Source organism: Lipotes vexillifer, unplaced genomic scaffold (genome assembly GCF_000442215.2).
Source record: "Lipotes vexillifer unplaced genomic scaffold, Lipotes_vexillifer_v1.1 scaffold655, whole genome shotgun sequence".
Lineage (NCBI taxonomy): Eukaryota > Metazoa > Chordata > Mammalia > Artiodactyla > Lipotidae > Lipotes > Lipotes vexillifer.
Genome location: NW_006788208.1, coordinates 1,705,247 through 1,721,937, shown reverse-complemented (window position 1 = coordinate 1,721,937; position 16,691 = coordinate 1,705,247). Strand labels below are relative to the sequence as shown.

General features: G+C 37.5%; 1 protein-coding gene across 2 annotated transcripts in view; it reads right to left on the bottom strand.

The window, feature by feature from the left end:
- The window catches only part of FGF14 (fibroblast growth factor 14), a 638,070-nt gene that overhangs the window by 110,476 nt on the left and 510,903 nt on the right, over positions 1-16,691 (bottom strand). For both annotated transcript variants that reach the window (XM_007461523.1, XM_007461524.1), the window contains exon 3: positions 14,478-14,581. In XM_007461523.1, coding sequence (XP_007461585.1) covers positions 14,478-14,581 — 104 coding nt within the window. The remainder of the gene's footprint in view (positions 1-14,477; positions 14,582-16,691) is intronic.

The window sequence follows — 16,691 nt, the reverse complement described above, 5'->3', positions numbered from 1 at the left end:
GTTACCCTTGCAAAACTCACTTTGAAGTGGGATTAACAAGATTAGTTCATTAATACATAAAACTTGGGGGCTTTGCAGTCTCTACATTTCCAGGACTTGGGCATGATGTTTCTACACCTTTATCTTGCTGTTCTCACCGTTACGGCCTCAAATGTAAAACCTCTCAAGTAACAAATAATGCATTTCTATGACTTTCTTTCCAAAGTAAAAAATTATTTTAAAGGACAAAATGCTTCTAGGTAGAACACTGACATCAACAGAAAATACAATTAAGTATTGAGCAGAATGGTTGAGGTAATTTTAACATGCCATTATTGGATCAATTAGTACACAGTAATTTGCCAGATATTCAGTGTTTCAGCAAACCCTTGGGCAAAGTCTCTTGTTAAGCAAATGACTGGAATATTAAATAATTGAAATGAAGTGCTACAATGTACCACATTCCATAGTTTTCCCTAGTCACATTAGGAACAGAATGTCTAATGAAGTTATTATTCATTAAAAATTTAAATAACATGGTATTTTAGTCCTGGTAGTTAATGGTTTAACAAGTCTGAGGAATTTCTAAGCGGTCCCAATGACTGACCATCAGGAATAACATAATAAAATCAGGGCTCAGAGAACCAAAGTCTGACACAATCACGTTTTCCTGACATGGTTCCTTTTTCCTTTTCTTGGTTATTGTTATTGCATAAATGATGCATAAAAATTAATAAGAACTTTGCATTCAAATTCCTACAAGGTGTTCTTTGGTTTTTTTAGATAAACACAAGGGAACTACTGCCCAAGGCAATTCTTCTGTCTACCCATTTCAATGTACAAGCATTCTCACATAATGTAATTTTAAATTAAAGGCTCACTGCTATTTCTCCTGGGTATACATTTGGCTTTGCTAAGTCTATAAAAACAGTCTTGTAAAGGACTCAAACTGCATTAGAAAAATAGTTAACCCATTTATGGTACCTGTGGAACAATTTCTTAATAATTTCCTCCTTTATATTAATATGATATTTCACATTAGAGTTTATTTCTCCATGGACATTAAGAGAATGCCTCTTACCTCGTCCTTAGTTAAAAGTTGTCTAGAGAACTTCTGAACAGCTTGAAAGTTGATTTTTTCTGTTATTAATATTGCAAGAAACATAGAATTCTAATTGAAATTGGAATAAAACCAATGTAGGAGTTGGGTATATGGTAAGTAGGGTTATCTAAATTGCAAGTTCTTAATACAAAATTTTTTTCCCTGCTAACCCAGTGCTTTCAAAATGGGATCTCTCTGCGGCAGAAGTGTCAGAGAGAGAATGTTGCTGCTGGCACTGTGCCCACCAGGCCAACCACACAGCTGGGGAAGTTCCGACTTGTTCGTGATGTGTCTGTGATAGGCATGTCGATGTTTGCTGACCTTACGTAATTAGTTGCCATCATTCTGCCAGAACATAATCACAATATCTGAAGATCAAAGAAAACAGGACTGAGTGTTCCGACTATTTCTTGGAAAGCGTTTCAAATGTCATCATCATGTTATAAAAAGTCATTCAGAATTCTCAGAGTCACCAAGAGGGCCCAAATGCTTCAATTAGTGCTGGTGGCATTGACAGCCCTCAGTCAGTCTTCTGAACTGGGTATTTTCTCCTCCCATTATACATGTCCACCTACCAATCCCACTCTGTTGTCCATCTAAGAAACGAGGTGTAGACGAAAAATTAAAAGAAGAACTCTTTGAAGAATTAAAAATAACTGGATTGGGCTTCCCCGGTGGCGCAGTGGTTGAGAGTCTGCCTGCCGATGCAGGGGACACGGGTTCGTGACCCGGTCCGGGAGGAACCCACATGCCGCGGAGGAGCTGGGCCCGTGAGCCATGGCCGCTGAGCCTGCGCGTCCGGAGCCTGTGCTCCGCAACGGGAGAGGCCGCAACAGTGAGAGGCCTGCGTACCGCAAAAAACAAAACAAAACAAAACAAAAACTGGATTTGTGAATTATAAATTCTATACACTATCCATAAAGATTGATTTTATGTTCATAGGACTTCACAATTGAGTATTCAGAAAAATGCCTAGATGAGAACTAAGAGAAAACAACCACATTTACATGTCAGAATACTAATTTCTATGTGTGTACCCTTTCCATCGTGTACGAAAAGAGTATGTGTTAGTAGTTTGTGGTTATAGAACAGCTAGACGCAAACACACACACACTACTACACAGAGCCCCCAGTACAATAATTCTATTTTTCCCCTGTGGTAACATATACTCAGGTATGATGCAGTCATCCCTAAAGATTATTGAGTTACCCTTGCAAAACTCACTTTGAAGTGGGATTAACAAGATTAGTTCATTAATACATAAAACTTGGGGGCTTTGCAGTCTCTACATTTCCAGGACTTGGGCATGATGTTTCTACACCTTTATCTTGCTGTTCTCACCGTTACGGCCTCAAATGTAAAACCTCTCAAGTAACAAATAATGCATTTCTATGACTTTCTTTCCAAAGTAAAAAATTATTTTAAAGGACAAAATGCTTCTAGGTAGAACACTGACATCAACAGAAAATACAATTAAGTATTGAGCAGAATGGTTGAGGTAATTTTAACATGCCATTATTGGATCAATTAGTACACAGTAATTTGCCAGATATTCAGTGTTTCAGCAAACCCTTGGGCAAAGTCTCTTGTTAAGCAAATGACTGGAATATTAAATAATTGAAATGAAGTGCTACAATGTACCACATTCCATAGTTTTCCCTAGTCACATTAGGAACAGAATGTCTAATGAAGTTATTATTCATTAAAAATTTAAATAACATGGTATTTTAGTCCTGGTAGTTAATGGTTTAACAAGTCTGAGGAATTTCTAAGCGGTCCCAATGACTGACCATCAGGAATAACATAATAAAATCAGGGCTCAGAGAACCAAAGTCTGACACAATCACGTTTTCCTGACATGGTTCCTTTTTCCTTTTCTTGGTTATTGTTATTGCATAAATGATGCATAAAAATTAATAAGAACTTTGCATTCAAATTCCTACAAGGTGTTCTTTGGTTTTTTTAGATAAACACAAGGGAACTACTGCCCAAGGCAATTCTTCTGTCTACCCATTTCAATGTACAAGCATTCTCACATAATGTAATTTTAAATTAAAGGCTCACTGCTATTTCTCCTGGGTATACATTTGGCTTTGCTAAGTCTATAAAAACAGTCTTGTAAAGGACTCAAACTGCATTAGAAAAATAGTTAACCCATTTATGGTACCTGTGGAACAATTTCTTAATAATTTCCTCCTTTATATTAATATGATATTTCACATTAGAGTTTATTTCTCCATGGACATTAAGAGAATGCCTCTTACCTCGTCCTTAGTTAAAAGTTGTCTAGAGAACTTCTGAACAGCTTGAAAGTTGATTTTTTCTGTTATTAATATTGCAAGAAACATAGAATTCTAATTGAAATTGGAATAAAACCAATGTAGGAGTTGGGTATATGGTAAGTAGGGTTATCTAAATTGCAAGTTCTTAATACAAAATTTTTTTCCATTGCTTCTATTGATAACGTTAATTGCTAGTTATAGGATAGAAAGCAAAATGTTAAATGGCAATATTTAAATAATGCAGTAGGTGCCATTATTTCTTCTGAAGTTACATAATTTTTTTTTTTTTTTTTTACCATTTAACACAATAGCAAAAATAATATGAGTAATAAGTACTGATTGCAGAGGAGGTGCTTGCAAATGAATGTGTATCTTTGCATTGTGAGCATTTTACATGCCTCCTAATAAATACAGTTGTTTCCATACCACAATAAATATGCAGCTCTTAACGGAAAATAATTTGCCATGACAAGGATCTGGATCTCTTATGCACTCAACCTCAGGTTTAGAGAGTGGAAACAGTGTTATAAAGGGTTCAGAGTTGAGAGACAGATGAGTTAACTGGAGAAGGTAACACAAATGGGGAGTAAGTGAAGGTCAACCCTCCATCATGATGCCCTTGTGAAAGGCATTCACAGCTAATTTCTTGCATGACATGGATGCAAGCTCCTCCTCTCATGACATAAAGCAGTATTTACCATTTGTCAGGCTAGTACCTTTCGGTACTATTTGTACCAGCATAAGAGTAAAGTAGAATAATGTTTCCTGGTTGTCCAAATACCTATTTCTGCTAAATAGTGCCCTGGATCCAGGATTAATAACCAAATAAAATATCTCCATCTTGTCAGAGATGTAGCAATTCCAAAGCCTCACAAAAATATCTCGTTCCCATTCAGTATCTTTCTCTACTGGGACAGCAAATAACAACCAATTATGATGCTGTTGCATGGGTTGGGATGTACCTATTAACAAGTGACTCATCTCTTCATTTCATGTAGTTGTCAGATCTTAAAACCAGTATCTAACTCTAAATAAAACTCTCAAGAGATCTACTATGTCCTTACTCAGAAGTACACTATGTACCTTTCCACGAACTTGCAATCCAAATTGAATACATTACCTTAAGACAAACAGCCAACATTCAGTGAAACCCTAAGTAGCTCAGAGCACAAAACACCCTTCCATAATATAGAGAAATAATTCAAAGTTAAAATGTATGGAGTTCACATATATAAAAACTATATATGTGAACAATATAGTTTTCACTATAGGAACAATTTTTCCAATTTTAGTAAATAATGTGAAGAAAAACAGGCAATTTGGTTTTTCAGTAATGGTAACTATAGTAGTTTCTCTGGAAAAAAATAAATCATATTTTTATGAATTATTTCCTAAATAATATTTCTTTTTCTTTTTTTTTTTTGCAGTACGCGGGCCTCTCACTGTTGTGGCCTCTCCCGTTGCAGAGCACAGGCTCCGGACGCACAGGTTCAGCGGCCATGGCTCACGGGTCCAGCCACTCCGCAGCATGTGGGATCTTCCTGGACCGGGGCATGAACCCATGTCCCCTGCATTGGCAGGCGGACTCTCAACCACTGCGCCACCAGGGAAGCCCTAAATAATATTTCTTATTAATTCCCAGTAACTAAGAAATGGAATATAAATTACTAAAAAATGGGCTGCATTGAGGAAACTGAGAGAAACACCCAATTTCTGTTCAGAGCCCACCATGAACTCATGGCTCATGGGTTCTCAGAGGCTCTGGCAAGTAGCTTACATACAACCCCATTCCCAGAAATAGAAAGAATTCTCTAAAAGTAAAATATGTAATCAGAAACAAACCCCTTCAACTTTACTTGGGTGGATGGTGTATACAATTTCAATAAGGAGGCATTCCACATACACAAACAATTTTTTAAAGAATCACAATTTTCCCCCAATTTTAGTAGTATTAATTACTGCTTTAATGTTAGAGCTGATTTGTCATTCATTATATGGTATATCGGCCTTCTTAGCATTTATGTATTTGGTTTTTTTTGCAAAAGTTTTTTCATGGTGTGGAGAATGAAAGCAAAGAGATAGTTCGTCCTTGGGCTTCCCTGGTGGCGCAGTGGTTGAGAGTCCGCCTGCCGATGCAGGGGACACGGGTTCGTGCCCCGGTCTGGGAAGATCCCACATGTCGCGGAGCGGCTGGGCCCGTGAGCCATGGCCGCTGAGCCTGCGTGTCCAGAGCCTGTGCTCCGCAAGGGGAGAGGCCACAACAGTGAGAGGCCCGTGTACCGCAAAAAAAAAAAAAAAAAAAAAGAGATAGTTCGTCCTAAAATATTATCTGTTGATTTAGGACTCAATTTTTCAGGTAGTGTTTGAAATTCCTTACATACAAAAAACTCCTTTCACCATCTACCATCCATCCTCTACAAATAACAGGTTTTTAAAAAATTGAAACATTTAGATCTAACCTAAATTTTGTCACTATCTACAGTATTTTATAGTTTTTACCCTAGAGTAAAGTAGGATAAAATTGCAAAATGCAATGATATTTTTTCTTTGACACTACAAGTATATCATTTATGAACATATAGAAACAATGAAGTCCTTTCTCTAATTATCATTATTCATGCTCTTGCTTTAAATTGTTCAAGTGGTAGTGACAATTTACTAGAAATCAGGGTTTACGTTTTGCCTTGAGATTTTTTTTAAGGTGAAGACAGCATTACCACTCACCCATTAATGTAAATATGACCATGTTATAGAGGCAGACATTGCATATCCGAGTTCTGCCTCTGTGAGTTTATCATGCCCTTTCAGGAAAGGAAATGTGTAAATAAGTGCTTTTCTGCAATTCTAACTCGAGAAATTAACAGACTCCTATCTTCTTTGCTGATGCTTAATGTTTTTTTGTGGGGAAAAAAGATAAGTGGCATATGCATAATAAATAGCGTGAACAAGGAAGGCACTCAAGGAATAGATTCATAAAATTTGCTGGTGAAACTGATTCCACCTTAACAATAAGCAATCAAGAACTACAGATTGAAGACGTGCTACGTATCCATCACTATCAAAGGAGTGATAGGAAACGTACAAACATAATCATGGAATCACAGGTTCTGAGAAAAGACTCTTAGAATTCATCTAGTGAAGATGCCCTCTGAATGATTTCCTCATATCTATTGGACTTTAGAGGGTTTTGGTTGTTGGTTTGTTTGTTTTTAAATCGGGAATTTTTCACGGATCTTTGAAGCTCCAGCACATACAGCACAATAGCTGTCAGTGGGAGGCATACAATCATACTGGTTGATTTGAATGAGCAAATAAATGAATTTATGATTATACACATCTCTACAGAGTGCTTGATTCTTCAGCCTATATTTAAGTGTTGAACAATTATGCTGAGCAGAGATGATCTTCTACATATTTCTTGCACACTCTTGTTATCAGACATATGTGTTTAATTTTTGTGAGGTGTAGGGGCTTTGGTATAGTTAAGAAATTTATATAATGGTGGGCCCACATGGGATCACCCCACTCTCTTCACAGGACCCGGAAAAGAAGCTCCAAGGATCAGGAACCTGCTGATTGTCTAGGGCAGAAGGAGGCCTCCTTTGTTCCAGAAATGGGACTTGTGTGGGAAGGTCCTGCTTAGAGGAAAACAGACTTGTCTCTGAGGAAACAGAGGCTTAGGAAAAATACACAATTTATTAAATATAGATATATTTATTTTATAAGTAATTTTTTAAAAAAAAATCCTAAAAAGCGTTCACTTCTGAAGCAACCCAGCTTTGTTGTCATTGAAAACCTGCTCTGACAGGATGTCCTTGTTCTGAGCCAGCCCTTCAGGTCAGCAGAGCGCACTGGCCCCAGGCTGATCATCTCAGGGGGAACCCCTGAGCTTTTCACATGGTGAAGAGACTAGTTTTCTTTCAAGTTTGCAAACCAGCTGTTACTAGTTGCAAATTCAATGTCTTTGTTTCTATTTCTCTTACTTCATTTTCTCAAGTTTCAGCAAGATTCCTGCCTTTCCCTATATTATCTTGATGCTCAAGGACACGTTTCTTGTCCTATTCTTTCCAGATTGAGCAGAGTGATCACAGCTGGGTCTTTTCTCTGTGCAGTTCCTCAAAGCCCAGCTCATTTGATCAGTGGGACAGGTGAGCACTACTTATGGTCACATCATTCTGCTTACTTCAAAGGGGCTTGAACTGGACCATGAATTTGTAAATAACAACAATAACAATAATCATAAAGCAATGGTAAATATAAAATCATGTCATCTCAGAGTCACAGCTCCTGAGACAGTGAGGCAGACCCTTGTTTATCAAGGGGTACTCCTTCAGGCACGTGTGTTAGAAATGCCTGGGACACATATTCAAAATTCTGATTTTGAGGAATATCGAACTCACTGAGTGGGAACCTTTTAGGTTAATGTCCTGGGATCCGGATATTTACAATGCTATCTGAGTAAGTCTCATGTATAGTGAGGATTGCGAGTTACTATAAGAATATCCAAAGGCCTGATACTTTGTTCCCATATTATTGGCATCATTTCTATAAAGGCACAAGTTATGAATTTACTCAGCTAGTCCTCTGCTCTACTACCCGTGTCCAAAATTGCCTCTATCAATTCTGTATATTTAGAAATCAAGCAAAAATATTAGAACGCTTTTTCAAGAAGTCATGATACTTAATAATGTTCTTCCTAATATCTAACTTCATCCATGCAGACCCTTTTCTTCCAACTTTGTCTGCCATTCAGCAGGAAAAGGAAAACAATCACCATCCATCACAGAACAATTCTTTCTCCATCTGCAACACCATTCTTAAGACAGCCCTTTGATGTGATTCTTCCAGGATACATGAGTCATCATCCAGCAGTGGGATTATAACCCACCTGGAAATCCTGGTTCCAAAACTGAATGCAGCATCTTCCTCCACCCAGGCTCCCTCCTCCTTCTGGGTTTTGTTTTCTTCCAGGGAAGCGTCACAGCTCACCAGGTTCTGAGTTAATCATACCAGAGTGAGTCGTGATTCTGTCACCTCCCCTACCCAGACAACTGTAGAGTTCTTCCCATAACTCCCCAAGAAACACTTTCAAATATCTCTCATCCTTTCCAGTCCCTTAATTCCCAGGTTGCCAACCCAGTGTCTCTAGGCCCAGAAACAAAGTTAACATGTGTGTAGAAACAAAGTTACTGTGTATAAAGTGTCTTCCCTTAGAAATGAACTTATTTACAAAACAGAAGTAGAGTCACAGATGTAGAAAACAAACTAATGGTTACCGGGGATAAAGTGGGGGGAGGGATAAATTGGGAGATTGGGACTGACATATACACACTATTATATATAAAATAGATAACTAATAAGGACGTACTGTATAGCACAGGGAACTCTACTCAATACTCTATAATGGCCTATATGGGAAAAGAATCTAAAAAAGAAGAGTGGATATATGTATATGTATAACTGATTCACTTTGCTGTACACCTGAAACTAATACAACATTGTAACTCAAATACACTCCAATAAAAATTTTTAAAAAAAGGAGTAGTTGTCATTGTGGCCAAACTGTAGGCTGTAGAGTACTTGCCCAACCTAAAGGCATTCAGATCACAGTGTGTGTGTGTGTGTGTGTGTGTGTGTGTGTGTGTGTGTGTGTGTGTGTGTGTGTGTGTGTGCACGCGGGCACACACACACACACACACAGTCTGTCCAAAGAAAACACATGTTTGCAGTTTACAATTTCTATTTAATTCACTCTTTTTTCTTTCTTTTCCTTTTATTCCCTCAATCCCCTACCTTCTTGCCCCTGGCAACTACAGTTCAAGTCTCTGCTTCTATGTATTTGACTTGTTTAGATTCCACGAGTGAGATCATGCAGCTTTTTTCTTTATGTGTCTGGCTTATTTTACTTAATATAATGCCCTCCAGGTTCATCCATGTTGTTGAAAATGGCAGGTTACTTTCTTTCTTTAGGCTGATAATATTCCATTGAATACACTCAGCTTCCCTCACCTGGACTACCGCAATGGTTTTCACACTGCCACTCACCTCTTTCCACTAATTCTTACAGGTATAATCCTTTGGAAGTTAAATACGGCTACAATACTAACCAGGCATAGCTACCATTCTGGAAGGGGAAATAGGTGAAAGTGGTTATGGGGATAGAGAGGAAAAAATATTTTAGGTGTGACTGGAAACTCCAGACTGTGCTTCTAGAAGGAGGATTTTGTTTTCTCCACCCCATAGTGGGAGGCCGAAGCCAGGAGTCAGGTGGATTCCAGGAATATGATGGAGGGAGTGAAGGTGTGACCTGCCCTCTCTCCCCTCCTTGTGATGTATCGTCCCCATTTTCTTCCCTTGGCCATTTCCTTTTCCCATCCTCCCTTCATCCTCTTTCTTCTCTCCCCCTTTTCCCCAATGCTGCCTAATGCATCTTCCTACTGCTGATTTATTATCTCCTTTTCTTTTCACTTCTCTTTTTTTCTCTCTTCTTCCTATTAGTATCTTCTCCATCTCAACCTCAATTCCTTCCTCCAAATTCCATAAAATGGCACTGGAACTTGGAGAGCCTGAATGTCTATTTATTTATTTTTATTGCCTACTATCAACCTAACAGTAGAAGAATAGGATGTTTCACATTTTCCTTTTGTCCAAAGACGACTTAAAATTAGTTATATGTAGTGTACCATTTGCTTTTGTTTCTAAATTGTTTTTTCCCTCTGGTAAGTGACCTTAAGTAGAATGACAGCATTCTTGCCTTTGTCATAATCAATCATATTCTGTGCATCAGTATTCAGGGTCATAGGAACTACATGAATGCTGGAGAGAAATTAACTGAAGCACTATAGTTGCTTTCTTATTATTAGAAATTATCTGAGCCAAAATACCAAGAAAGGATAATAGCCATTTTGAGCCTGGATGATATATCCAACTGAGTCATAATGTGGAAGAGACCATAGGAAAACTTGATAAAAAAAGAAACATATATTCAGCATGGTAAGTAAACCTTTAGAATAGGTGTAAATTTTAAAACTATTATTTAACATTTCATACAAAGAAATAGAAACACTCTGATCAGAACTGTAATCAAGTAAATAAATGTGTGTGTAATTTAGGCACAATGTGTAATTCCACTGAAACACACACAAACTAGATACACACAAATGATATACACACACACACACACACACACACACAACACATATATACATTCTCAAAAGGTGTTAGATATTGTTTGTGCAGAAAAACATGCATATAGAGTCACAGATTCTTAGAATAACAAAGACATTAACAATCATCTCAAATTTACTATACTTTTAAGATAAAGAAGTTGACCCATTCAGAGAGATGAAGAATGAAAGATGAAAGATGGAAGGGGCACCTCTGTGTAACCAGATGAATGGAAACCTGCTCAGTTATAGTTTTGCCTCCTGGCTCCCAGGGGTCACATCAAAGAACAAAAGGCTGGTCCCCAGGATGAGCAGTCATCAGATGCTACTGAGGCCCTTGGCTCACCTGCAATGGATAGTGATGGCCAGTGACAGTCACTGTAGCTCAGATTACATGATTAATCTCATGTACCGCCTGGTACCTAAAGAAAAACAGAACACTGGGAGGCATGGCTAGGGTACCCCACCAGCACTGGGATAAATAGTGACCAGTTTCCTGAGGATGGATGTCCAGAGATGCTATTCAGAGACGAGATGGATATCAGGGATGAGCAAAGAACTCACACATCACTCCATGGGCACAGAAATACAAGTGCACTATAAATAGTTTATAGTTGGTCAACATGCATTTTTCCTAAATATCATTTCAAACTAATTCTTTAAAAAAGTATTTCCTTGTCACTTTCTGTTCTGTGACCATGCAGCTTGCATTCTATCTTCAAGCAAACTGTTTGTATCTAACATCAAAACTCTTGAGAGGCATCTTCAAGAAACATATTACAATCATTATGACCACAAAAGAAATGACTCTTGTCATGCTGAAGAAGAGATTCCACAGGGAACAAATACCTTCAGCATCGGAAATGTGATTATTTACATCTCAGTCAAGATACCTTCTTTCATCCCCCTGAGGTGGAATTATCTGACAAATTAAATATCTTTATTTGGATGGCAAGGGATTATGAGAGTTACTTCCTGAAACACAAATAGAGGAATATACACTCCAAGTCAGATCCCTAGTGTGACTTTCATTTAATGGAACTCACTTTGAATGATCTGAGTATTTTATTGCCTACATTCTAAATTTACAGATCCTCAATAAAAGCCGTCTCATATCAGACACTAGTCTAATTTGATCTTTTTAAAGTGGGCATGAGCTTAAAACAGATTCCTTCGTTTCTCGGACTTCAATCTTCATTAACTTTTTCCTTTAAATCTTAGCTTGAGTGGAGTTTTCCTTTTCAAAAAGTTATTCAACTTAGTTCAAAACTTCTTAGTTGGGTTAACCACGTCGGCTTTAAAAATTTAAGCTCAAACGTTACATGTGATACATTTTAAGAATATTAAGCACCCAGTATATAATATCAACCTTTCCTCCGATAAATATCATTTTCTACGATTTTTTAACTTGAGAATCTCCAAAGGAAACAGATTATATTTCGAATGATACTTCTTAATAATTGAAATTAAGTTTCTTCCCTAGGTAACAATTCTCTGAAGATTTTTATTACGTCATCTTGTGCTTATAACTTCTTCTTAGAATGGGTGCCAGACCATATTATGAAAACTGTTTGGCGCATGAAAGCAGTACAGTGAAACAGTTAAAAATGTAAGCTAATGAGTCAGACTAATAAGGCTCAAATCCTGTCTTCTGTCTACTCCCTGGGTGACTGCACAGATTCTTAAGCTCTCTGTTCATCAGTATTATCATTTTAACAATATTTGCTTAATTGGTTGGGAGAATTAAATAAGCTAAGCCTGTAATGCACTGAGAACAGTGCTAGGCAGAGTGCACTAGATACATATTAACCATTATTACTATTACATATTATAGTAATTGTTATATTGTGTTGTTCTAGATTATTATTTTAGTAGGCTCTCAGAAACTAATTATGGAATAAAGGAATGAACGTGGGAAAACATTCTTTTTTCCTTAAATATCTGAAGTTCAAATTTCATTACCTTGAAATAAACAGAGCACTTTAACCGTAGAATATTAGTAAAAACTGGAAATCGCATTCAATTTTTATCTAAATCCTTTTCCTACAAGATGCTGAGGATTCTAAGGGCCTGGCCTGGGCAGGGGACGTTTTAGAGTAAGGCTGGGTGAGTAGAGCGCTCCTTACCAGGTCCTGGGCTCAGAGCAAAGAGTCAAAAATGAGAATAGGAGAAAACCAAGATCTGCAAATCAGAGAATCAAGACACCAAAAGGGAGGCACAGAAGCCAAGTACCTGGAGAATCTGGAAGGTGAGAGTAGAAAACAATGGGTGAGATAAAAAGCTTGATGGTGTTACTGGGACTAATCCTAGGGCAGGTGCTGCCCACAGATCTGATCTTTGGGTGGAAAGGCCATATTTAAGGTGCCGAGGACTGGACTGGGCAGCTAGCTCTGTCCTCACTCTATTCTTGCTGCACCACTTAGACTGCACTGACCAGAACCAGAACTTGGATTTTAAGCTAAGACACATACTCACGATGATATTCTCTACCTTTTAGAAAAACGGCATACATGTGCAACCTCATCACAAGAAAACAGAAAGCATCTCAGAAGCAAAAATATCAAACAAACATTTACATTTCCCCTACATCAATGCATATACCTCAGCAGGACAACATGATAAAATCATCAGCAGAAACAGAACTAGAAGCTATGGCAGAAACTGCATCTAATAATTTTTAGGCATCTCAGAGATTACTTGCGGGTAAAAGAAACAAAAATAACAGAACAAATGTCAAATCAATGAAACTGACTTTTATCTGAAATAAGGTATCTCTAGAAAATGATCTTTATCTGAATCGAATTCTTCCTAAAGGGGAGATAGGGAATTCTAGCTTCCTCTTGCTCCCAATATGTTGAATATTCATCTTGTGAAACAGAATGCAATTTGCATAATGTAGGGCCCAGGTCTGTGTGCAGGAACACCCTTCAGGGAAGGTGGAGGAAGGTTCCAAATGACAAGAGCATTTCCCAGCTCACGATGAAGGGAATCTGCGGCTCACATTTCATCTTCTTTGACAGATTTCCCGGATTTGCTGAAGAAAATCTATCACATTGCATGGGAGGGCCCCAGAGGATGCTTCTTCTCTGCTTAAGTTTTAGGTGTGTGTGTGTATGTAAAATGTATGTATGTTTACATGTGGTTTTTTTGATGATGATATTTAACAACAACAGAGTTTTAAAGAATTTATACTAAGATGACATGCAAACCTAAATAAGAGAATTTTCTTTGAGGCTCCATGATTTTATCCACTTTTGCTCAAGGAATAATGGAAAGAAGTATTTTCATCTAAGTCTCTATTGCTTGGACTTGTGACAGATACGAATTCTAACTGCATTATAATATATGGATAGAGTATACCTGGATATGAATTATTTGTAAACAGTAAATATTACAGAAGAGGCTAGAAGGTGCCCAGCTACTAGTACACATTAACATAAAACCGAGACTTGCTTAAATTTAAATGCAATATCCATTTTGATATTAGAATTATTTTCCCAATAAAGCATTTACTCAATCTGAATTCTCACTTTTAAAAGAACTAATCTCTCCTCAATTTACTTTTGTAGAATTCCCATTTATTCTGTTTCTATTTATAAAATAATCTTTCACAAGAAACTCCCTAAGACAAGCACAATTCTAAACAGTAGAAAAAGATTATATCAATATCAATGCTTTCAAAATTGCTCAATTTTCTGTGAACTGGGACATATAAAAATATGCAAACGCACAATTTTAAGAGGTGATATAACTCTTCCACTTGATACACTGATATTATCAAACATTGATGACTAATGAATTAATAGCTCCTACAGCATCGCAGTAAAGGTCAAATACTAAAGCAAAAATGAGAGTCATGAGACAGAACTTTCTCATTTTTGTGGTTGACGTTTTCGCTATTTTGCAGACATTGAATGAATGGCCAATATCTTGGGCATGCTACTTACCGATGGGTAGAGGTAACCTTCTCCATTCATGGCTATATACAACCCTGTTTTCACTCCCTGGATGGCCACGACGCGCAGTCCCACTGGTATGAGGTTGAACAGTGCTGTTAAGAGAAAGACGGTCTGTCACCAAAGGGCAAGAAGAAGCAAAGCATCCCCATCACTTTTCTCTGTTTTATTTGTTCTATTTGAGAAACATTATGTTTGTTACAACCTTCTGAGAAGTTCCAATTCATTACCTTTTATTTCTCTATTTAAGAAGTTTCTGTTACAAGTAAAATTTGCACTTGAGCTCCAATTTATAGATCTTAGCAGTCTCCCTATAGCATTCTGAAGAACTGATGGCATAATAAACAGAATCAAGCCTGTAACTGTGATTCTAGAATCAAGCCTGTAATCGTGATTATAGTATCACAGTCTCTGACACCATTTGATACCAAAAGAAATAAGCTACGAAGATTCTGAAAGAGCAGAATTTTAAGAGCCCAAGTTGAGTGTTTATTCTGGTCTTTTAAGTAGAAGGTTTGCTTCATCACTGCAATGTAGGACAGGCAAGAAGTTTAAAAGGTAATTCCAAAACTAAATTACTCTTGCAGAACCAACATGATATGCCAGCAGAGCCCAGAAATGATGTGCACCTGCCAATGTGCTAAATTTAGAAAGAACTAATCAAACTGAATGGCATGCAAATTTCATAGATAATTTTCTTTATTAATAGCTCATAAAACTATGAGTGAAAACTAAAATAAAGAGGGAAAAGTATTCAATTTTACCCGCTGCAGAGATAAAAACTCATGTTTCCATGTTCTGTTTCTTCTCTTATTGACAAAAATGTATTTTTACGTATATTTTACATTGTGCAGACAGCAATGTTATCACTGATTTTTTTTTTAAAAAAGTCTTAACATCCTTAATAATGCATTTCCATGCCATGGTTACATGTGACTGTGTAGCGGGTATTCTAGCACCATTCTTGGTGAGAACTGCTGGATCATTTTGGAGATTTTATCAGAGACACATTTATAAGATAACTGTTAATTATGGGAGGTTATCTGCTCCCATTCAAGTTCTTAATTCAAGTCTAATTCTAAGTAATAGAACCAGGCCAGAAGAGGCAATGAAAACACTAAAATGTCAAAGTAAATGTACAAGTAAAATATCTTAGGTTAAGGCTCTCACCTTTATTACACAAAAGATACATAGTTTCAAAAATGTGGACAATTTTGACTTAAATCGATAGGTTTACTCAGTACATAATTTTATTTTATTTTTTTAATTTATTTTTTTTTTGCGGTACGCGGGCCTCTCACTGTTGTGGCCTCTCCCGTTGCGGAGCACAGGCTCTGGACGCGCAGGCTCAGTGGCCATGGCTCACGGGCCCAGCCGCTCCGCGGCATGTGGGATCTTCCCGGACCGGGGCACGAACCCGTGTCCCTTGCATCGGCAGGTGGACTCTCAACCACTGCGCCACCAGGGAAGCCCAGTACATAATTTTAAGTGGACTTTCTAAATTGTGTTCTATTTAATTGCAAGGCACATGTTTTCTCTGAATAGGGTAGGGGAAAATTATGCCCTCTCTTCCAATTATTACATATTACTGATCTTGAGATCTCAAGATGTCTGTGCTACTCAGATGATGAAAGGAAAATGGCAGGCCATGGCCCTAGAAAAGTATCCTGCAAGAACACTCAGGGGCATATATGCTTAGGTGGATATTAGCTTTCATGATGCAAACTAACACTGGACTGTCTTCTGTTGGACTCTAGGGGCTTATGATATCCTTATGGAGGAACAAGGCTTCCGTTTGCTTATTTCTATTATTTAATATTAAACGTGAGTGTGGATTTATTGAGTATTTGCGTCATGGTAACCCTCAGTATTCCTTCTTCATGGCAGAAAGCCTTTGGCCATTTTCACTGTCTTCTATAATACCTGAACTGTCCCATCTCCCTTATATTTTGAAAGGATGGGCATCATAGGGTAATTCCTGATTTATGTGCAAAAGTTTTTTTGAAAACCATAATTGTACATCTGTCCATGCAAACTATTCTATCCTAACCTATTCAAACTTAATTATTCTAACTTTCATACATATCTAATGGTATTTGTAGGTGCCATATAATTGATATAGGCCAGATGGAATAATCCTAGAAGATAAGTGCATCATGAAATCACTAAAATAATATAGTATGGGAAAGAGAAAAATTAAAGAAG